The sequence below is a fragment of the Piliocolobus tephrosceles genome, chromosome 11, assembly GCF_002776525.5.
Source record: "Piliocolobus tephrosceles isolate RC106 chromosome 11, ASM277652v3, whole genome shotgun sequence".
NCBI lineage: Eukaryota > Metazoa > Chordata > Mammalia > Primates > Cercopithecidae > Piliocolobus > Piliocolobus tephrosceles.
In genome coordinates this window covers 111,338,737-111,360,139 of record NC_045444.1, presented here as the reverse complement: position 1 = coordinate 111,360,139, position 21,403 = coordinate 111,338,737, and the positions used below count along the sequence as shown (strand labels likewise).

The 21,403-nt window shown below is 38.2% G+C and overlaps 1 protein-coding gene across 4 annotated transcripts in view; it reads left to right on the top strand.

Annotated features, from left to right (window-relative positions):
- The window catches only part of DOCK10 (dedicator of cytokinesis 10), a 279,809-nt gene that overhangs the window by 149,002 nt on the left and 109,404 nt on the right, over nucleotides 1-21,403 (top strand). For all 4 annotated transcript variants that reach the window (XM_023222406.1, XM_023222396.2, XM_026454862.1 and 1 more), the window contains exons 5-11: nucleotides 7,648-7,720; nucleotides 7,985-8,107; nucleotides 8,359-8,493; nucleotides 17,991-18,174; nucleotides 19,462-19,547; nucleotides 19,844-19,927; nucleotides 20,042-20,197. In XM_023222406.1, coding sequence (XP_023078174.1) covers nucleotides 7,648-7,720; nucleotides 7,985-8,107; nucleotides 8,359-8,493; nucleotides 17,991-18,174; nucleotides 19,462-19,547; nucleotides 19,844-19,927; nucleotides 20,042-20,197 — 841 coding nt within the window. The remainder of the gene's footprint in view (nucleotides 1-7,647; nucleotides 7,721-7,984; nucleotides 8,108-8,358; nucleotides 8,494-17,990; nucleotides 18,175-19,461; nucleotides 19,548-19,843; nucleotides 19,928-20,041; nucleotides 20,198-21,403) is intronic.

Genomic DNA, 21,403 nt, shown 5'->3' with positions numbered 1-21,403 from the left:
ATTAGAGATTTCACATTCACAATATTCTTCCTCTGTTAAAACAATGGAGAAAGTATCTCGAGAAAGAACCAGTCCTGGACATTATTGCTGAATTGCAATTCTCATAGTTTGCAAGATTAATCTCATGAGAAGAAATTTAAAAAATTAACTGAAATAATGTTGAGAATTTCCCTTACTTTAACTAAAGAAAGTGGAAGTTGATACCAAGAAAGGGAAGAATCAGACTGCCACAAAGTAAGAAACTTTGCATATTCAAACTGAAAATCAGAAGTTCTAAAATATAACCCTTTCAGATATACCCCAGAACAATGAAGATGAGCACTGAACAGCAGAATTATTCTTTAAAATGATTTTACAAAGCTAAGCATTCCCCTCTAAAGACTACCTGTATTTAGGTCAGTAATGGAAACAGACAATTTACTTGGGTCTTCTGAGGCTAATGGAAGTAAATCATTTTCATATCTCCTGGATTAGAAGAATTCTCCTATGTCTGCTACCAATTTAAATTGCTTATTTCTTTTTATGAGTTGCTGAGACTGCAAAATGAAAATGTGCAATTATAGAAAAGCAAAAAAAAGGTGAAATTTATTCTTTAAATTTAAATGTGTATTATTGACCCTTAAGATTTTCACTTTTTTTATTTTTAAGCAAGGGTCCATAGGAAGATACTGAAGAGATAGATGATTTCAGGCTAGAATGGAAAATGTAAGCCTTTACACACTAGCAATAGAAATCACCACTGAACTTGGAGATCCCAGAAGAAAAAAGCAGCATAAAAATATATGATGCCATTGATTTTGTTAATCCACTGGGTAAAATACAGAGATGTGTGACATATTACAAATTTTTGCCATGGTCGATTTGATAGAAAGAAGATGTTAAGGAAGAAAAATTCATAAGAGTATAAATTGTGACTAAAGATCAAATAAAGTATGACCAGCTTAGCTGGGCTGAAATAGAACAGATTTTTTTTTTTAATAAAAGAGAATTTTCTTGAGTGTCTACAGTAAGCCAGAATGTGCTGGGTGTCATACATGCATTATCTCATTTAATACTCATAACCCTATGGAATAGGAACTGTTATCCCCATTTTATAGCAGAAACTAGGAAACTGAGAGGGAAAATACCCCAAACTGAGAGGGAATTTTAACTGATGGGGCACTCAGGCATCCCCACACTGGGAAATCCAGGTCATTTGGGTGGAGAAAAGAGAAATGAGGCTGCCTATAGTTACTACCAATGTTGGATGCAAACACCAAAGGGTAAGGTCTGGGATAAGTCCTTTATCTTGGGATCCCCAAGGCTCTTAGAGATCACACAGTGGTCCTGGGGTCAATAGCCACAGGTGCTGATCTTTTCATGAGCTTTGAAAGAGAAAAGTCATTGCATAGTAGCCCCACAGACATCTGACTGAGCGTGAAGATGGCTCTTGAAAGGCAGGAGGCTGTGCCTTGTGGATTTTTAAAAACTGGATTGGGAAATAAGAATCTTCAGTAGCCCTCAAGCCTCAGCAATGATCCAAGCACCGTCTGCCTTCCCCGCCCAGGGGCACTGGACAGGCCTCCCTCCCGCAGCCCTCCCTCCTGCACTGTTTCCAGCCCCTACAGCCTTCCTTCCTGGATGCTCCATGCTTGGCCCCTCCCCAGCACCTGTACTCTTGCAGCTCCCTCTGCCAGGGGATTTTCTCCTAGGTCATCACACAACCAGCTGCTTCTCCTCCTCAGTTTAAATGTTACCTCCCAAGAAAGGCCATCCTTGAAGAGTCTTTCTACACTTGGCCTTTGCCATTTCCACAAGGATCACTCTTCGCTCTTCTCTTTTCTTTCTTCTCTTTGATATTTTTCTTTCCTTTTCTTTCTTTTTTTTTTTTTAGACAGCGTCTCACTTTGTCCCCAGGCTGGAATGCAGTGGCGGCACAATCTCAGCTCACTGCAACCTCCACCTCCCGGGTTCAAAGGATCCTCCTGCCTCAGCCTCCCAAGTAGCTGGGATTACAGGTGTGGGCCACCATGTCTGGCCAATTTTTTTGTGTTTTCAGTGGAGACAGGGTTTCACTATGTTGGCCAGGCCAGTCTTTAACTCCTGACCTCATGTGACCCACCAGCTTCAGTCTCCCAAAGTGCTGGGATTACAGCCGTGAGCTGCTGTACCCAGCCTTGATTTTCTTAACAACCATTTTCACTCAGAGAAATTATCTTATTTATGCTTAATTCATGATTGACTCTCTAGTTCCCTAGAATGCAAACTTCCGCGGTTCAGGAACTTATTTTCTGATATGCAGTTGACATTATGGCAGCTCTTCTGGATGCCAGGTAATATCTGGAAACTGGAATGTTGAATGGCAAAGGAGAATGGCCCCCAAGAATTAAGATGGCTCTCAATAATGCACATTGAATTTGATTAAGCAAACTCAGAATTAAGAAAAGCCACCAATGAAGTGGCACGCTTACATGCACTATAACCCTAGCCCCAGATCTGACTTAAATTGACACTCTCTGATCTGCACAGATTTTTAAAATGAAGATTAAGATCAGCATGGATATGGCTAGGGACTACTGGGGTTGGCTGAGTTTTGCTATTGACTTCATTGGTATTTTCTGTCTCATATCTTCTGAGTTTTGCTATTGACTTCATTGGTATTCTCTGTCTCATATCTTCTGAGTTATTTTTGAATCATTAATACTTAAAGTGGATGTTTAAATAAAGTTTTATTTCATTAAAGAAAGAGTATAGGGATGTCATAAGTTGTAATATAGTGTTAAATATGACATTTAGGAAATTCCTAAAAACATTTCCAATCATTTGTCTGAAGCTCTCTTCTCTCTTTTCTAAATCATCTATTCTTCAAAAATATCAGGGAAAAATCATTGAGAAATTTTTACTCAATGTTTACTTTGAGAATAGCTTATATGTATCTGTTGTACAATTTTTTATTATCTTTACTATTTTAAAAAAAGGATCAGTTTAGAAGACATCATTTTTGGTCACTCTATGTATATAATTTCAACACTTTCAAAATTTTCACACATCACTTTAAAAGTTTTTTTGCAAATTTTAAACCTAGGAAAAAGTTAAAAGATTGGTGTACAATGAATCCCATTATTCCCACCATCTAGAATGTATCTTTATGTTTTGCTATATTTGTTTTATTACACAACCTGCCATCCATACATACATCCATACATCCTTCTAGAGATCTATCAATTTGTTTTATTTTTTGGTCATTTTAAAGTGGAATTTAAAACATTAACACACTGTCTCTCTAAACTCTTTGAAATGCACACCTTTAAATGCAGCTATAGATGTCTGCAGTTCATTTTTTCTCTTTTGATATAACATGTACATACAAGAAAACGTGCAAATTGTAGGTGAACCGTTTGATAACTTTTGACCACAGTACACCTGTGCGACTCAAACCTCTGTTGAGATAACAGAACAATGTTATCACCCCAAAAAGTTAACTGCCACCCTTCCCTGGTTAACCCTCACCTCTCCTTTTCTCTCCCCCAAGAGACAATCAGTGCTCTGATTTTCATAACTGTGGAATCATACCATGTGTGTTCTTGTTTCTAGCTTTTTTGACTCAGCACAATGCTTCTGAGTGATGTCCACGTTGTTGCACGTGTCAGTAGCTTCTTTTGTTTTCTGAGTAACATTCCTGTGTGTGGATCTACTGTAGTTTGTTTAGCCATCCTCCAGTGACAGATACTTCTGCAGCATTCTGAGCTGAGTTGGTCATAAGTCACTAAATCTATGGGCTTTTGTGAAACTTTTGTGAAATGTATAGGCTATCTCAGTCATTATTTCCACTTCTCAATTGGGAGATTTGTGAAAAAAAACTTTCGCAAGCATTTAGCCTTTTAAGTTGAAATTCATGAGAACCTTACTTTGTTTCTTCACTTTTTTGTTTTTACATTGTTACTAGTTTGAAAGGCTTTCTCTCCTCCTTGTTTATAAGTATCTTGCAGAAATTGGCATTAATGAGACGCCTCGCCTGTATTGTGATACACAGTTATTGAGAACAAATGCCTACAAAATTATTCTTTTGGAAGGAAGGATAAGCCATGCTGGCCAAAGAGGACAGAATAGGAGGTTTAGAAACAAATGCCATTGCATCAAGGTCAAATGAAACTGATGGGAAATGACTAGCACGGGGCCAAATATTGACATTCCACATTCAAGTTTGTCTTTGTTGCCTCTTCCTTAGTTTTCCCGATTCACTCTTTTTCATTCACTTGGGATGTTTCCTCTGTTCTTTCTTTACTGCTGTGCCATCATTTTAAGAATTGTGGAACACTCTTCTTCTATTCTCTGCAGACAAGGTACCTCGAGCAATTGCTCTGAAATCAACCATTGGAACCTTCCTCTGAATCTCAGGCAACATGTCACCTCTCACAGGAGGGGGAGAGAGGGAAGGGTTGTATTTGCAGGCTTTATTTTTGCCAGTCAAATTAAACGGTGAGAGAGACTGCTTCTTGTTCGGAGCATGTTAGACGGCATTAAGGAGAAAAAGGAATATTTCTGGTGTGGTATCAAGAATTTCTCAGTGATCCTAAAAGAACTCTATGTCTTCTGCTGCTTCCTCTGCCCTCCCGTAAAGTTGACCCTGACCAAAAGAGGCAGAACAAGTTAGTATCAGTGCAGGCAGCACTGATAGGCTTGACTATCTCTTAAGGCTCTGCAAGAAGGAAAGATAACCTCCTTTGGAAGAGAGAAATAGCAGCAATCTTACTTAATGTGCTTATTAAAGATTCACCTTTCCTAAATGCAGGCTTCTAATACCATGTCTTAAAAGTGGTTACAATGATACATCTCCATGTTATGTCTATTTTACCAAATAAAAAACGCTTCTTATCAGGAACGGAGAACATGCTTCTGATCTCAGGCTTTTCGTAGTTTAACAGTGAAGCCAATGTTCCTTTTGTGCTCTAACTTTCCCTGCTGAAAATGAAGGCAGGGTAAGAGTATTTGGAAGTCCTTACTTATCACCTATGTGAGTGCACAGCATAGTAATTTGATGCATACTTAAGCCTAAAGAGCCCTGATCATTCACCTTCCTATCCGGAGTACCATCAACATAGGGAATAATTTGTGATGTGAATACTAAATGCGCCTCTGATCTTTTCTTTCTCGACAGTCAGATTCAGAGGTTGCTTTTACACAATATAAATAATCTTAACACATATACCATTTTATTATCTCTGTATATTTGATTTTTTTAAGATTCCACATATAAATGAGACCCTACAAGTTTTTTTTTTCTACTTCTGGCTTATTTCATTTAGCATAATGTCCTCCAGGTCCATCCATATCATGGCAAATGGCAGAATCCCTGCTTTTTAAGGCTGAATAATATTCCATTTTACACACACACACATTATATACATACACACATATGCAGTCACACAGACACAAACACATATATTCATACACATATATTCACACACACATACAAGCATATATACACACACATACATACAAAAACATTCACACACATACCTACACACACATATATATTCACACACACAAACACACATATATTCACACACATACATACACATTCATACCACATATACATACACACATATATTCACACATATATACATGCACATGCATATATTTTATTCACATAAATATATACACACATATATTCACACACATATACACATATACACACATATACATGGAAATATCCTAAGTGTCCATTGACAGGGGAATGAATAAAGAGAATGCTATACACACACACATATTCACACACATATATACATACATGCACCTATATTCACACACATATATACAGATACTCATATATTCATACACACATGCACACACATATATATTCACACACATATACAATATAAAGACACACATATATATTCACACATGTATACATACACACACATATGGAAACATCCTAAGTGTCCATTGACAGAGGAATAAAGAGAATGCTAGACACACATACACACACAGAGGCATATATTAATATATTCAACATTATCTTTATCCATTCTTGTTTTAAACACTTAGAATGTTTCTATATATTGGCTACTATGAATAATGCTGCAATGATGACGGGAGTGCAGACATCTTTATAAGCTGGCGACTTTATCTCCTTCAAATATATACCCAGAAGAGGAACTGCTGGGTCATATGCTAGTTCCATTTTTAATTTACTTAGAAATATCCATACTGTTTTCCATAATGCCTGTAGCAATCTGCATTCTCACCAACAGTTACCAGGGGTGAGAGGAGACAGGGAGGAGTTGATGAACTGATGCAAAGTAGCACATGTGCAGGATGAAGTCTAGAGAGCTAATGTACAACAAGAGGACTAAAGTTAGTGAAATCATAAAGTTAGTGATTTTGGTTAAATCAGTAGCTTTTACTGCTTTTGTTACAAAAAAGTAATTATTGAGATGATAGTTATGTTAATTTGCTTCACTACAACACCATTTTACTATCTATATGTATCCTTCCCATACCACCATGTTGTAAACCTCAGGCATACGCAATAAAATTTACTTTACAAAAGAAAAACATCCCATGAAATTTTTATATGGGATTTTATATAGTAAAGGGGGCCACACAGCGAGACGTCAAGAAATGCCCGTACTTTGGATGGTATTGTCTGGTTTCCATTCAACCATTAGTTATGAGATAGAATCAGGTCAAAGAAAACTTATTTATGGTTTATTTTACCATTTATAAAACCAGATGCACACTGTTGCGTCTCTGGCCAGAGATGTTGCAACTTAAATAGGCATTTCTAGGATACCATGGAAATGCACAAAGTGAGTGTAATTGCTACCAGTCCCTTTGGTGCACATTTTTGAGGAGGCCATGGTTAGGGAGCAGCACAGCCTAGTGGCCATAGTACAGACTAGTTCTCAGGATCATGGTTCTTCAGGGCTGGACTCTTCCAATGACCACTGTGTACCCTTGAGTATGTCACATACAGATGACACAGAAATCACAATGAAAATATCACCACTTAATATTCCACCTACAAATGTGGGGGAAGGAAAATAGAAACTCCCCAACCTTTCAAATTGTCCTGCTTGCCTACATCTAACTCAAAAAGGTATGTGTTAAGTTTATGTAATTAGAAGGCCAAACGCCAGTGGCTCATGCCTATAATCCCAGCACTTTGGGAGGCCGAGGCGGGAGGATAGTTTGAGGCCAGGAGTTCAAGACCAGCCTGATCAACATGACAAAACCCCATCTCCACAAAAAAATACAAAAATGATGGTATATGCCTGTAATCCCAGGTACTACTGGGCGGGGGTGGGGGGGTGCTGCAGCATGGGAATCGCTTCAACCCAGGAGGTGAAGGTTGCAGTGAGCTGAGATCACACCACTGCACTTCAGCCTGGGCGACAGTGAGACTGTCTCAAATATATACATATATAGTTAGTTAGTTAGTAACTCCATGCTTTAAAATAGAGATTTATAGACAGGAGATAAGATATCATGGTAGAGGAAAGTTAATACTTCCAAAGGAAATGAGACACTCAAAAGATTACATTATTTTACAAAAATCTGTAAGAATACCAGCACCATAGTTGTTATTGTTACCTGGGGAGCAATTTAAAATGAAAACCGTCTCCAATGATAAATCAGATGCTTTTTTTTCTTTTTTAATATCAGAGCAGAATACAAACCAGAGAAGCTTCCTTCACATTCCTTTGAGATTGACCATGAAGATGCTGATAAGGATGAGGTAAGTAAATAGTTGAAAGTGAGATGTTTAAAACATGAGGATAATTAGTTTGTCTTGCACTAAAAGTTTTGAGTTCTGACCGGTTTGTTGTAAGTTGTAGTAGCTGTTGGTGGTAGGGCTTTTAGTCAAAATGAATCACGTTTGTTCTGAAATTGAACATGCTTATTTAAGATAAGTCAAAGAGAAGAAAAGGAGTCTCTTTTTTAAATGTAGTGTCTAGGGTCCACAAAAGATGGCTGTCATGCTAATATGCCTTTCCAACAGGATACCACTTCCCACTCGTCTTCCAAGGGGGGTGGAGGAGCGGGAGGAACTGGTGTTTTCAAGTCCGGCTGGCTCTACAAGGGGAATTTTAACAGCACCGTGAACAACACCGTTACTGTTCGGGTAAGGAGACATCAAGACTCATCTTTGTCTCTGTCACCTTTCTTAACACTCCCTCCTCTGGTCACAGCACAGAAAAGAGCCATTTTCATTGAGTTTATGTTTCATGTAATATTTTATTTATGAGGAAGTAGGGATGCTCTTCTCCAGAAAAAAAAGTCCTAGAAATATAGCACTCCTGAAGGAATTAGAATAATTCTAATTTCTATGAGTAAGAGCACATTACAATTTGAATATCTCCTTATATCTTTTAGTCATTCAAAAAGCGCTACTTCCAGCTGACTCAGTTGCCAGATAACTCCTACATAATGAATTTTTACAAAGATGAGAAAATATCCAAAGAACCCAAAGGATGCATCTTTTTGGATTCCTGTACAGGAGTGGTGCAGGTGAGTAGAAATCCCTTTTCCTCCTGGGTTTTTTTTTTTTTTTTATTTGAAAAGTATATTTAACAAATATTCATGGAGTATCTGATATGAGCCAAGAGCTGCTCTGGACTCTAAGAATTCTGTGAAAAACAAAGCAGCCTGGATCTCTGCTTTCACAAATCTTACTTTCCAGAGAGAAAGGAAAACAGGAAACAAGCAAAGACATGAATAAGCAGAATGGAATCAGCTATTAAATTTTTCAATAAAGAAAATAAACAGAGAAACATAAGGGAGACAGAAGAGTGGTGAGGCTGAAAAGGAATATTAATAAATAAGAGAGAAGAGCATTTTTGAAGAGAGGTAATTTGATCTACAGACTAAAGAATGAGCAGAGGGCCAGGCGTGGTGGCTCACGCCTGTAATCCCAACACTTTGGGAGGCCAAGGCTGGTGGATCACAAGGTCAGGAGTCCAAGATCAGCTGGGTCAACATGGTGAAACCCCATCTCTACTAAAAATACAAAAATTAGCCAGATATGGTGGCACAGGCCTGTAATCCCAGCTACTGGGGAGGCTGAGGCAGGAGAATCACTTGAACCCAGGAGGCAGAGGTTGCAGTGAGCCAAGATCATGCCACTGCACTCCAGACTGGGTGACAGAGCAAGACTCTGTCTCAACAAACGAACAAACAACAAAAAAAGAATGGGCAGAGGCAGCAAGTGCAAAGACCCTGTGGCAGGGGCAAGTCTCAGCTATTCAAAGAGAATGAGAAAATTAACACCCATGTTTGCTGCCATGTAGAGAACCCCTGAGATAATGAAATTCAGTAAAGTAATAGGTAAATGACATAGTATTAACATATGCACTTCAAATATGTTATTTTATAATTAGGTAATAATGATAGAGTAAGTTGACCGTGTACATATGCAGCATCTTCCTTCTAAGAGGTGGTTTTCTTCAAAGACAAGGATTCCATTGATTCCAAAGAGTCTAATTTCAAAAACAGACATAGTGCTTTTAACAAATGATGTTCTGTCAACTCTTGGTCTTCAAATTATTGTCTTTAGTATGAAATTCAACATGGGCCACAGTGGCAAATGGAAGCAGAGTCATTCCATAGACCCCATTTGGACATTTTACTTTCAAAACACTGCTTCCTACTCTGATGACATAACTAACCTTATTCCCTTTTATGTAGTCATGGGAGCAATCAAAAGTGTTTTAGCAATCTTCCCTCAAATTTCACAATGCCACTGGCTCACTGAGGTCCAGGACTCTATTTCTGGTCACAGGCCAGTAGAAAAGTACTTTTTGTTACCCTCAAACCTCAGCATTCACCTAGCTTGTTACGAGCTGAGATGACATCATAGACCACTCCTGGAGGCCCTTGGATATGCGGATGCAAGTAGAGTTCTCTCCAGTCTAAATGATTTAGTCCCGGCCTATTTCTGGATGGTTTATCTGTTAAAATCTGGAATTCTTCCAGGAAGCAATAAAGCTGAACTTTAAAAGGGAAGAATTAATTGTTTCTGAGCACTCTGCTACAAGTGAAAGATAATTGCATTTTAACACAGATGCCAGCTTTTCATAGGGAAAGGGTAATAATGACCTTAATGGAGGGTGGAAATTGTTTTCTGCCGTTGATCACAAAGGACACTTTTTGGCCTTAGAAACATGAAGTAAAACGTTAGCAATAAAGATCAATAACTGCGCTTTATAGACATTGAGCTGAAAATGTTAAATATTATCCTTTCCATTTGTACTTGAAAGCTTTCTCCAGCAAATGAGTCATCATTTTTTAAGACACATCATTGTAGTCTTTTGTTATATATTAAGTTTCCAGAAACACAGGTTAATATGCAATATTTTTCTTCTTCAAATAATCATAGAACTTACTGCTCTAATCTGACCTTCCTATGGAGGAACTGCCTCTCCATCATCTCTTACATAGATTGTGTTTCAGTCTCTGCTTAAACATTGTCATGGAAAAAAAGGAGTCTTGAAGGGAAAACACAAGCTTGGGATTCACGCAGCTCAGCATTCAAATCCTAGTTTGACCATTTACTATCTGAAGACTTTGAGAAAGTTACTCGACCAACTTGATCCCAGATTCCTCATTTGTAAAACTAGAACGATGTACTAACATGAGAAAAGAACTGGGAGATAGTGTATTTAGCCCTTCTCCCCTAATTCTTCCATTAATTTCAAAGGTCACAACCTAGGATATAGACATTCCATTATGGGAAAGCCTTCCTAGAAAACCTTGATTTACCTTCGGGATATTTTTTCCAAAGTGTGTTAATTTATCTATGTCTTTAGTCATTAATCTACTGATGCATTCAACAAACCCACTTTGTGCCTATGACATGCCAGAAACTACATCTAGGTGTGGGGAAGTCAATTCTTTATTGAAGTCAGAATCAGAGAAGGGCATCACTACTTGCTCACTGTCACACAATATCTCAAGAGCGATGATGGAGGTATGAATGGAGCGATGATGGAGGTATGAATGGAGCGATGATGGAGGTACGAATGGAGCGATAATGGAGGTATGAATGGCAGAGCCCATGGAATGCTCTGGGAACATGAAACAATGATGAACTCTTTCAGCTCAGGCTGTAAGTCTGTACAGAAAAAGCTGGGCCTGTCTGTAGTATTCCCCATGGTGGATCTGGCACATATATCTTTTAAAGAGTTCACCTCTATCCCTGCATTTATATTCCTGTTCATCAAGAAGCTTTATCCAGTATTCTCTACATCCTTTGTAGAGGCAGGGACCAGTTTCTTGGGATCACTTTGGGGAGACAGACCCTGGGTCACTTGTCACTTTGCGTGTGGGTCCCAGTTCTTACATATTTGCTTATAGTTCTTCCAGATGTATAAGTTTTTACATCTGGAGAGAAGAATTTGAGTGAAATAATGTCAGTTTAACCATTGCTCTAGTAAGCTTTCAGGCATGAAATGTGCCTGAAGATGAATCATGTACACACAAAAGCACAGAGCAAATGAATAACTAGGATGAATCAGACCAATTTTATGTAGAATCATTGCCAGGTTCTGTTGAATCAAACAAAAAAGAGGAACAAAGTCTCTGCCTCAGAAAGTACTACTTAGCATCCGGCATTCTTAGGGAGTTCAAGTTCATAGCAATCTTTAGTGAATTGCCATTTCAGTTTGATTCATTCAGACTCAATCCATATCATCATTTTCCCTAGAATAATTTGGAATTCTTAGACATATATTACAAGGGTGGTTTAAGTAGAGAGAAACTCCTTCCCAGCTTTCTCAGAGACTTTAGGTAATGTTTATGACTGACAATTTCTGAATCTTGGCCCAAAAAAACACAAAACAAAACAAAACCTAATCATGATTTTCTACTTTTTCATAACATCATCAAACAGTATTAGATATTTTTTATGGGCCTATGCTCCCGGTCTGGAAGAGAACTTGGTTTTTGCTGCTTCAAGTTTTTGTTTGTTTGTTTGTTTGTTTGTTTCTGGGACTAAGGGATATTTAGGCCAGTGTTATCCTATCTTGTTCCTTCAGTTCATGTATTCATTCATTCATTCTCACATTCATTCATCTATCCATCCATTCATTCCAGGTTCTGCCACTGTAGAAGAGAATGAACAGCTTAAGAATCCCATCTGTTTTAGGTCCCTATCTCAGTAATGATAATAGCTGATGTCACTTTAGACAGGCTTACATGGGTGTGGACAGTGTGGTGGACAAGGTTCGTTTCCTTCTAGGTGCTGAGTCTACCACCATGTGGATATGGGTTCCAGGACAATGGCTTCATGTGACTAACCAAAGGCTAGAAACGCAGATACCTCCTGTAGGTCAAGCAGCCCCCTCATGTGTGAAGAGAGGCCAGATGTGAGAAATAGATGCAGCTTGGACTGTGTAGATGTGGAGAATGCCTGCCTACAGAAAGCAAGTCAAATTGGGAGCAGGGGAAAGAACATTACAAGGAAAACAAATCTAGAAGCCAAATATGACCTGTAAGCCTCACATTCGCAACTCAAGCTCTGAAAATCTCATTTCTGAGAATAATAAGAGCCAAAATTATACTTGTGGTTTTCTTCATTTAATATATTGTTTGACAGCACTTGATGGAACATGAATTATGATTGTTCCATTTATTAAAATAAAATTCAGAGAGATAGAGTGTCTTTCACAAGGCACAGAGCTAATGAATTGTAAAGTTTAACTTGTGGCAGAGGAGTCCAAAATTACAGACAGATGCCCACAGAAATGATGTATTATCATATGTAAAGTAGACATGACCACATACGTACATTTATTCTACCTGCATAAGCTATGTGGCCAGAAGAAACACTACAAAGATATGTTCATGTGGAGCTTTAAGCAGTGACTTTTAGATATGGGATTCACTTCGGCAAATACTATATATATTGGACAACTTGCAATGTGCAAACCATTGTGAAAAGAGCAAACTCTGAAAATAGATGTGGCTCAGGTCTTCAAAAAGCTTCCACGTTGTGGGAAGGATGCACAGAAAAAAAAACAAACCAAATATGGCACATGCAAATAAAACAAGTGACACACCTCAAGCAGTAAGTCCTGATAACATATGCAGGAATGCAATTACATTTATCACTGCATGATGCCATATTATATTACACATCTATTTTATTTATATATCTATATAGGTGTGTGTGTGTGTGTGTGTGTGTGTGTATTACATATGTTATCCTTCTGCTTATTTGCTTACTGACATTTCATTACACCAGAAGGTAAGTTCAATGAGGGAAAGCACTTCACTCGAATTTTTTCAGTTCTGTGTGACTGAAACATAGGAAGTACCCATTTAATTTTCATTGAATGAATGAACAAATAAACCTACAGAGAGTGGAGAGGATTTCGTGGAAGGGAGCCATCGATACCAGAAACCTGGATTTCTTGTATGATTCCCTTGAGACTCTTCTTTTGTTCCTGCAAAATTCTATGCCAGATGCTAGCCACATAATAGGTGTAATTAAATATTTGGTTTGGGTAGCTTCCCTCTTTGATATTCAGTCCTCCATTGGCTTCAGTGATTTTCTTGGAGTATCTACGGTTTGGAACTTTTTCAGATGAACATTGTAGAAGCAGAACAGTTTGCCACAACTCGTTAAACATATCATGACAATAAGACTTATTCACAGGTTCCTACTATTTATGAAGTCATGTAGATATACTATGGTAAGGTGGACTGAACGAAGTAGTTGCACTGGCTGCAAAGGACACTGATACATGAGAAATAGAGGAAAATTTGGGGGGAGTAAAAAGAAGAATATGATTATTTCTTGTAATCATATTAATGACTTAACAATTGTACTTCAAAGTTATTAAAATGTCCTATTGACATGTCCCATTGATTTTCAATTTTTGTCCTTTTTGCTGTTCTATATGACATTATCTTTGAGATTACAGACAGTGAGATCGAAAACCACTCAGAGACACCTTAATCTTTCCCAACATAAGCTGCTCTGGGCTGCAAATAGTTCTATTTCTTTTGAAATAGAAGAAGGTAATTTAGTTCTTGAGAAGTTTCAAATCAAATATTTATTTTAATTATAAATGTCCCTTTTTGAGAAACAAGATTGTAATACTTTGCTCAAATTTTTAAGAATATTTGTGATGATATTGTTGAAGCCAGCAATCATATTTAATTCATTTGAAGTACTGAATGCAGTTTAGACAGTCAAATCAAGGTTTGTTTACATTTTGTAATGTTTCATTTCAAAATTTTGTTAGTGTTCAGCATCTTCATTTGAAAGCAGGTTGCAGCTCGATTCACCTTTAATTTGGACGCAATATAAGCATTTTAGGTTGCTTTTTATCTCCCCATTAACATTATTTGCAGCATCAAATTCATCGAGCAAATTCCTTCATTTGTTTGTTTTCAAGATAACACTGAGATTTGCTTGCATTTTTCTATAATCCAAATACTTAAAAATGTCCTAGCAAAAGTTGTGTGCCAAACTCTGGACATTTCTAGTTCTTTTATGAGTGTCTATTTCTTTCTTTTATTTTTTTTTATTTTGAGACAGAGACCCACTCTGTCACCCAGGCTGGGAGTGCAGTGGTGCAATTTTGGCTCACTGCAACCTCCACCTCCTGGGTTGAAGTAACTTTCCTGCCTCAACCTCCCAAATAGCTGGGAATACAGGCGTGCACCACCATGCCTAGCTAATTTTTGTATTTTTAGTAGAGACAGGGTTTCACCATGTTGGCCAGCTGGTCTTAAACTCCTGGCCTCAAGTGATCTTGCCTGCTTTGGCCTCCCAAAGTGCTGGGATTACAGGAGTGAGCCACCGCACCCGGCCCTGAGTGTCTATTTCTATTCCTGTTGATTTTTTAAGGAAATTGTGCTGTGACAGGACACCTGTCTTTCCTTTTATACCTGCTCTGCCGCCATCTTGTCTTTGCCCTTAGACTGTCTATCAGTGTAGGTTACAGGCAGTTTTGTAGCCCTTCTTCATCAGAACATCCCAGAGCTGTGTGTGAGGGCACGTGGAGGACATCTACCCCAGTCCTCCTGGGGAGAGGGGGGCATCTAGGAATTTGCCTTCGGAAGGAAGCTGCCTAGATGTTTGCTTTGCACACTGAAGTTTGAGGCCATGGGCTTTCTGAGTACCCTCCACTCTGTTTACACTGCAGTCAAAATGATTTCTTCAAAATGCAACTCTGACCTTTTACTTGTCCAAATACTTGTATTCTGTGTTCTCACGGAACCTAATACCTCTTTTTCAAAACATTTATACACAATTTAAGTATGTTTGTTTTCTGATATCACATTTGTCTGATTAATTGCTTAATGCCTGTCATTCCTATTCGGCAAGAGCAGGGACTTGCTATGTTTTCGTCCAACACAAAATATGAACACAACAGATACCTCTTTGATAGTCAATTATATCACTGCGCTAAGCCCTGAGGATACAAATTTAGGTTCTGCCTTTCTAAGACTTGTGGACTATAAAGAGCTGGGCCTGTGACTAAGTCATTATAAGGCAAAGAAACAAATAATACTTGACAGTAATACAAAAATATGGACAGGAGCAAAGGGCTCATCCTTGGAAGTCTAGAAAGTGATTTTTGAGCTGTGAATTTCCACGTGAGAACCATAGTTAGCATTTTAGCCAATTCTTTCCCCTTCAGTTCCTGAACGTTACTTTTTTTCAAGGCTATGTGTTGCCCCACTATGTGTTCTCAAGCACTGAGAGAAACCACACCTCCCAGGCCACAGATGCCCCTTTGTTGTGCTAGGGCAATGTCAAGAAAGGAGACCAGCATCAGCTGAGCATCTTCTGTGTCCCTGGCTCTGTGCAATGCATAAGACAGCTCAGCGGGTGGGATTAGGAGCACAGTTGTTAGAGTATATAGGGCTTATTTTCCCTTCTCTACCATTTGCTATCAATATAATCCCAAACACAGTTTAATTAATCTCCCCAAAACTCAGTTTCACTACATGTGAAATGGAATAACGTGATTGGTCTGATAGGGTTGTTATGACATTTAAATTAACAGAACTAGTGTTTAGTAATTGTTGTGTTTGCACTAGTAATCTGTTGTGAATGTTGAAAGAAACAGCTATCTGGGGACAGTCTGTGAGAGTATCCCGAAGAAAGAGAACATTGCCGGAGGGGTATTAGAAATTTTTGCTTGTCACCAAGAAATAGCAATCCTGTTCTCAAAAAGATTTTCACACATTGTTATTTAGCCACAATCCCACACCATTCATTTCATCTTATGGCTCTTCTCTTATTTGTATTCTACTTAATAGAGTTGTCCTAAGTGTTAGGGTTTGCTCTATTACAATTATAAGTAAGCTACAGGCCTTATTGATAAAAGCTGGACACCTGCATAGGAATTGCCTGGAGTAAATAAAAGATGAAATATCTTCAGTAATCTTTCCAACAACCACCCCCTTAAATAACACCAGATTGTGTCGTTAGGGGAAAGTTTTCTCTTTAAATGTACATTCCAATCTCATGCCAGGAATATATAAAATTGTAACAATTCGTTCTTGGGTTCCCCCGGCTTTAAATGTCCTTCCCTGAACTTTCAATAGCCCATTTCTCCTTTTTACAGATTTCAAATCAGAGATCTCCTTTAGGGAAAGGCCTGCTTCTGACCACCCAATCTAAAGTACCTACTCATCACACTGGCTTAGTTTAGTTCTCTGCAGAATGGAGAACCTTTGTTTTTCAATTGTTTGTTCATTCCTTAAATCATTCATCCATTCACCTCTTCTCTACTAGAATGTCAACTTGGAATAGGAACCTATTCTGTTCCATTCATAAAATATGACTGGTTTTGAACCCACCATTATTGAATCCTTCATGTGTCCGCACTATTACACGATCTGGTGGTTAGCAAAACTGATCCAGTCCTCACGGAGGTAGCCTTAAGGGAGACATGTATTTGTCAAAACAAATAAACAAAAATGAATAAGCAGATAATTTCAAATCATGGTAAGTGCTCTGAAGGACCAGACCTTTGTCCCTTTGTCCTAGACTGGAAAATTGAGGAAAGTTTCGGTTGAGATCTGAAGAGTGGATACAAATCATATAAGTACATGAGGACACACACCATGCTCACCATGCTTGTGAGAGCATCTGTGGTGGAGGGGGCCAGCCTGTCTCAGGCCTTCCTCGTGGCAGCAGCAAGAACATGACAGGAACATATTCAGGAGCTAGAACAAGGCTTTGTGGGTTGGTCACAAAATGCAAAGTAGAGATGTCAAGTTATAGAAGAATCTAGAGGTTGGTGAAGCCAGAGTCAGGAAAGGAATTGGGGTGTCACTGCACATGAATGTCATTTGAGGCCATTGGAATAGATGAGAAATAAAGGAGAGAAAGGAGTCTGAGGCATAGCCAGGATTCTCACTAGAGGTCATGAGAAGGAAGAGCTGGCAGAGGAGATTGAAAAATGGCAGCCAATGAGGTGGAAGGAAAACCAGAATAGAGTGTGATCATGGAAACTGAAGAAAGGTGAGTTTCAGAAAGAAGGAGGTGGCCATCGTGTTAATTATGCTGCAAGGACAAGGAAGATATGAAGAAAGAAATAGTCTTTAAGATAGTATGGCAACACAGGGCCTATTAGTGATGTCGTAAGAGCTGCCTCTGGGATGTGATAGGGTCAGACGCCCACCTGGAATGAATCACAGAACATAAGGTGAGAAAGACCAGGCAGAAACTCAAAGAAACTCTTACAAAGAGTTGAGAATATACTCAAGCACATGCCCATGATGAAATGTTTAAGCTAACGTGTACATCCAATCAACAAAACCCTAAATAAGATATTTCTTAGCACAAAAAGCTTTGAAAGAAACCAAATAAAATGATCAGAGCCATCTAAAATTTTGTCTTGTTTTAGAAAATTTTCTTTATGTTACCTATCTGTATGGAAAGACTTTTGGAACCTCAAGCCCACATAAATGGTCTCTCTCTCTCGAAGACTTATTTTTTGGTATTCTCTTTTTTTTTTTGTTTCTTTCTTTTTATACCACAGAATAACAGACTAAGAAAATATGCCTTTGAATTGAAAATGAATGACCTGACCTATTTTGTGCTGGCAGCTGAAACAGAGTCAGATATGGATGAATGGATCCACACCCTCAACCGCATTCTGCAAATCAGTCCTGAGGGGCCCCTCCAAGGGAGGAGGAGCACAGAGCTCACTGATCTGGGGCTTGGTGAGAGCATATGAAGCCGCCTTCCTTCCTTTGTCCAGTGTGACCTGTGTTTTTGGTTCACTAAAGCTGCTAGGCATTGTAGTTGCTGTCTGTTCTAGCTCATCCATCCTGGGGCTGTTTGTTCCAAGAAATCACTAATCACTCCTAAATCTTTACTGCACAGTAATGGCCACCACACATAAGTACAATTGAGAGTCAACTCGCAATGATCTGAGGCTGTCCCCCAGCAAATGATGTTGGGAATCATTTGTCACAGCATCAAAAATGTGCTCGTGTCCAATGGGACATTACCTTTTAGGGGGCATTTTGTGGTTTTCAGTCTTTCATTAAATTTAATTAATGAATCTTATGCTCTGTAAAGGCAAATATGAATTCCTTCCTGTAAGTTAAAAACCATCTTTCATTTATGCTTTTTGATCATACTGTGATCATCTTATATGTGAAAGTTTCAAAAATTATACATGGTAATGGAATTTTTATAAGATTAAATTTTTTTTCTCCCCATCCTGATTCCTTCATAAGAGTCTACTTCATTTTATGCAAAGAGAAGGGAACAAGAGAGAGGAAAGAAAAGGTGAAAAGAAGTTTAGAAAAGCAAGCCTGTAGCTGCATAGAAGGCAAGTTCAATACCAGCAAAGTCAGTCACTCCTCCCAAAACAAAACTATTTTCAGGCGTTTTGCACAGCACATGGTACATTAGAAACCAAAGCATCTTTAAGTTCTCCTAGTCTACATCTCAGGCTCTAGAGTGCAAGAGCCATAGAATAATGTGGAAAAAAACTATTGTTGATTCTGTTGGTTTTAACACAACTACTATATGCCATAGTAGGTGTTTTACACTTATGATTTACTTAATAATAACAACCATAGTATTAATGTTTACAGTGAGTGTCTTACAGAGTTTAAGTAGCTGAAGCAAGAAGGTGGATTCTAAATTGACAGCCTGAGAGCGAGAATTACCAAAAATACATACATATTTAAGAAAACTTTAGTATGCATTAATTAAGTAGGTCAAGACAACCTCAAGTATAAATGTAGTGTAAAAATCCAAAGTTCTTGTAGACACAAGATGGTATCATGGCAAGAATCCCAAAATGACCCTCAGAGGGTCTGATTTCCAGGCCCAGATCACCCAGCAATGTTCAGGAGTCAGAACACAATGAAAGTTTAGGCTCACCAACGTCCCTCTTAGCTCTTAAGTCTAACTTAGTTTTGTAAGTCACAGGCTAGAAGAATGTGTGACTCATGAGTAATATTTAATAACCTGACTTGGTATATCTTTTTAAGATTCGCTGGATAATTCTGTAATTTGTGAATGCACGCCAGAGGAAACAGATTCTTTAGAGAACAACCTACACCCAGACTTTGCAAAGGTAACAAAGTTGACATTGTACTTGCAAAAACAATTTGAACTATTTGTAATAGACGTAAATGCTTTCTTTTAAGATTTAGACTAAGAAACTAATTCAGAACTTTCCATTAACCTATGTGTTTTCATTAACATACACATAGAGCTCAAAAAGGAAAGATACTTTTACAAGATTTGCCAAGGGTTAATGGGTAATACTAAAATGGTGATAATACTAAGGGGCTGCTTCTTGGCCATGTGGATGTGTCGGGCTGTATCTGGATATTTAGATACCAAGGACTAACACGATTTTCTCTGTAGTACCTCACAGAAACGGAAGATACTGTAAGAACAACTCGAAACATGGAGAGGCTAAATCTGTTCTCTCTAGATCCAGACATAGATGTAAGTCAAAATTTTTTCTAAGCAGATATGAACTTGATCCATACAGTTGGGGATTATAATTTAGAATTTCTTTTATATGTTGGATGTTTGGTGACTCATTCAAAACTTTTTTAGACCTTGAAACTTCAAAAAAAAGATCTCTTGGAACCTGAGTCTGTGATCAAACCATTTGAAGCAAAAGCTGCCAAGAGAATCATGATCGTCTGTAAAACCCTCAACTTAAATCTTCAGGGATGCGTTACGGAGAATGAAAATGATCCGATAACGAATGTAAGTTTCTCCTCTGTTACATCTTATACCATTCAGCCAGCATTACACCACCCTAGTCAAAATCTCTTCTATTCCTGCTAATTCCAGGCACTGGTTTCACACTATCTAGTGTACCAGGGAACATTATTAACAGCATTTTCCCACATTACACAAGTTTACAAGTTCTAAAGTGGAACATTTTATAATACACTGTAGGAATAAAGCATAATAAAATATTAATATACTATACTTTTATCAATATACTGCCATAAAATTTTCCATTTAACTTAAAGAAAAAAACATTAAAGGACTGTGTTTGGGGATTCTTTCTATGAAATCAGCATAGTGGTTTAGAGTTTTCAATGGCATTGTGTGACTTCTCTTGGTAGTACTCAAGATGGCTTTTTTTTCCTTTTGAAATGGTCTTGCTCTGTTGCCCAGGCTGGAGTGCAGTTGCGCATTCTTGCTCACTGCAGCCTCAGCTCAGTGCAGCCTCAAATTCCAGGGCTCAAGTGATCCTCCCACCGAAGGCTTCCGAGTAATGGACTACAGGCACGCACCACTGTGGCTGCCTACCTAAGTTTTTTGTTTTTCTTATACAGATGAGGTTTTGCCATGATGGCCAGACTGGTTTAGAACTCCTAGGCTCAAGCTACCTGCCTGCCTCAACCTCCCAAAGTGCTGGGATTACAGGCGTGAGCTACTGCACCTGGCTTTTACATGCACGTTTTTATTTTACTCTTTCTATATTTATCCATGTAAAAGATGGCTTTTACATGGACATTTTTATTTTACTCTTTCTATATTTATTTTCATGTCTATTAGAGAAAAATCAAAGCTAACAAACCCTGTGACTTCCCAGCCATTATTGCTGAGGATAAATCTAAATAGTGTATCAAGTAAAATAATATTAGATGGATGTTAAATAAATACTAGTAGGATGGGACATGTAAATAGCAGAAATGACAGAGGAGCTTCACTGATATTTGTGTGAGTTCTCTTGAGAACTTCCTCTTAGTACTTTAGTGGGCAGTCCCACTAGATTGTGAATGTATATGTGGGAAGGGCACTGTTTATGAGCATAAACGTTATTAAATGTTGAGTTATGTTTTTAAATCACTTATAATTCTATATCAATCTCTATTATATTAATATCCTAATCACTGTAAGGCACAGTTAATATTTTGGCATATTTCCTTTCATTATTTTTTAATGTATTCTGTTCAC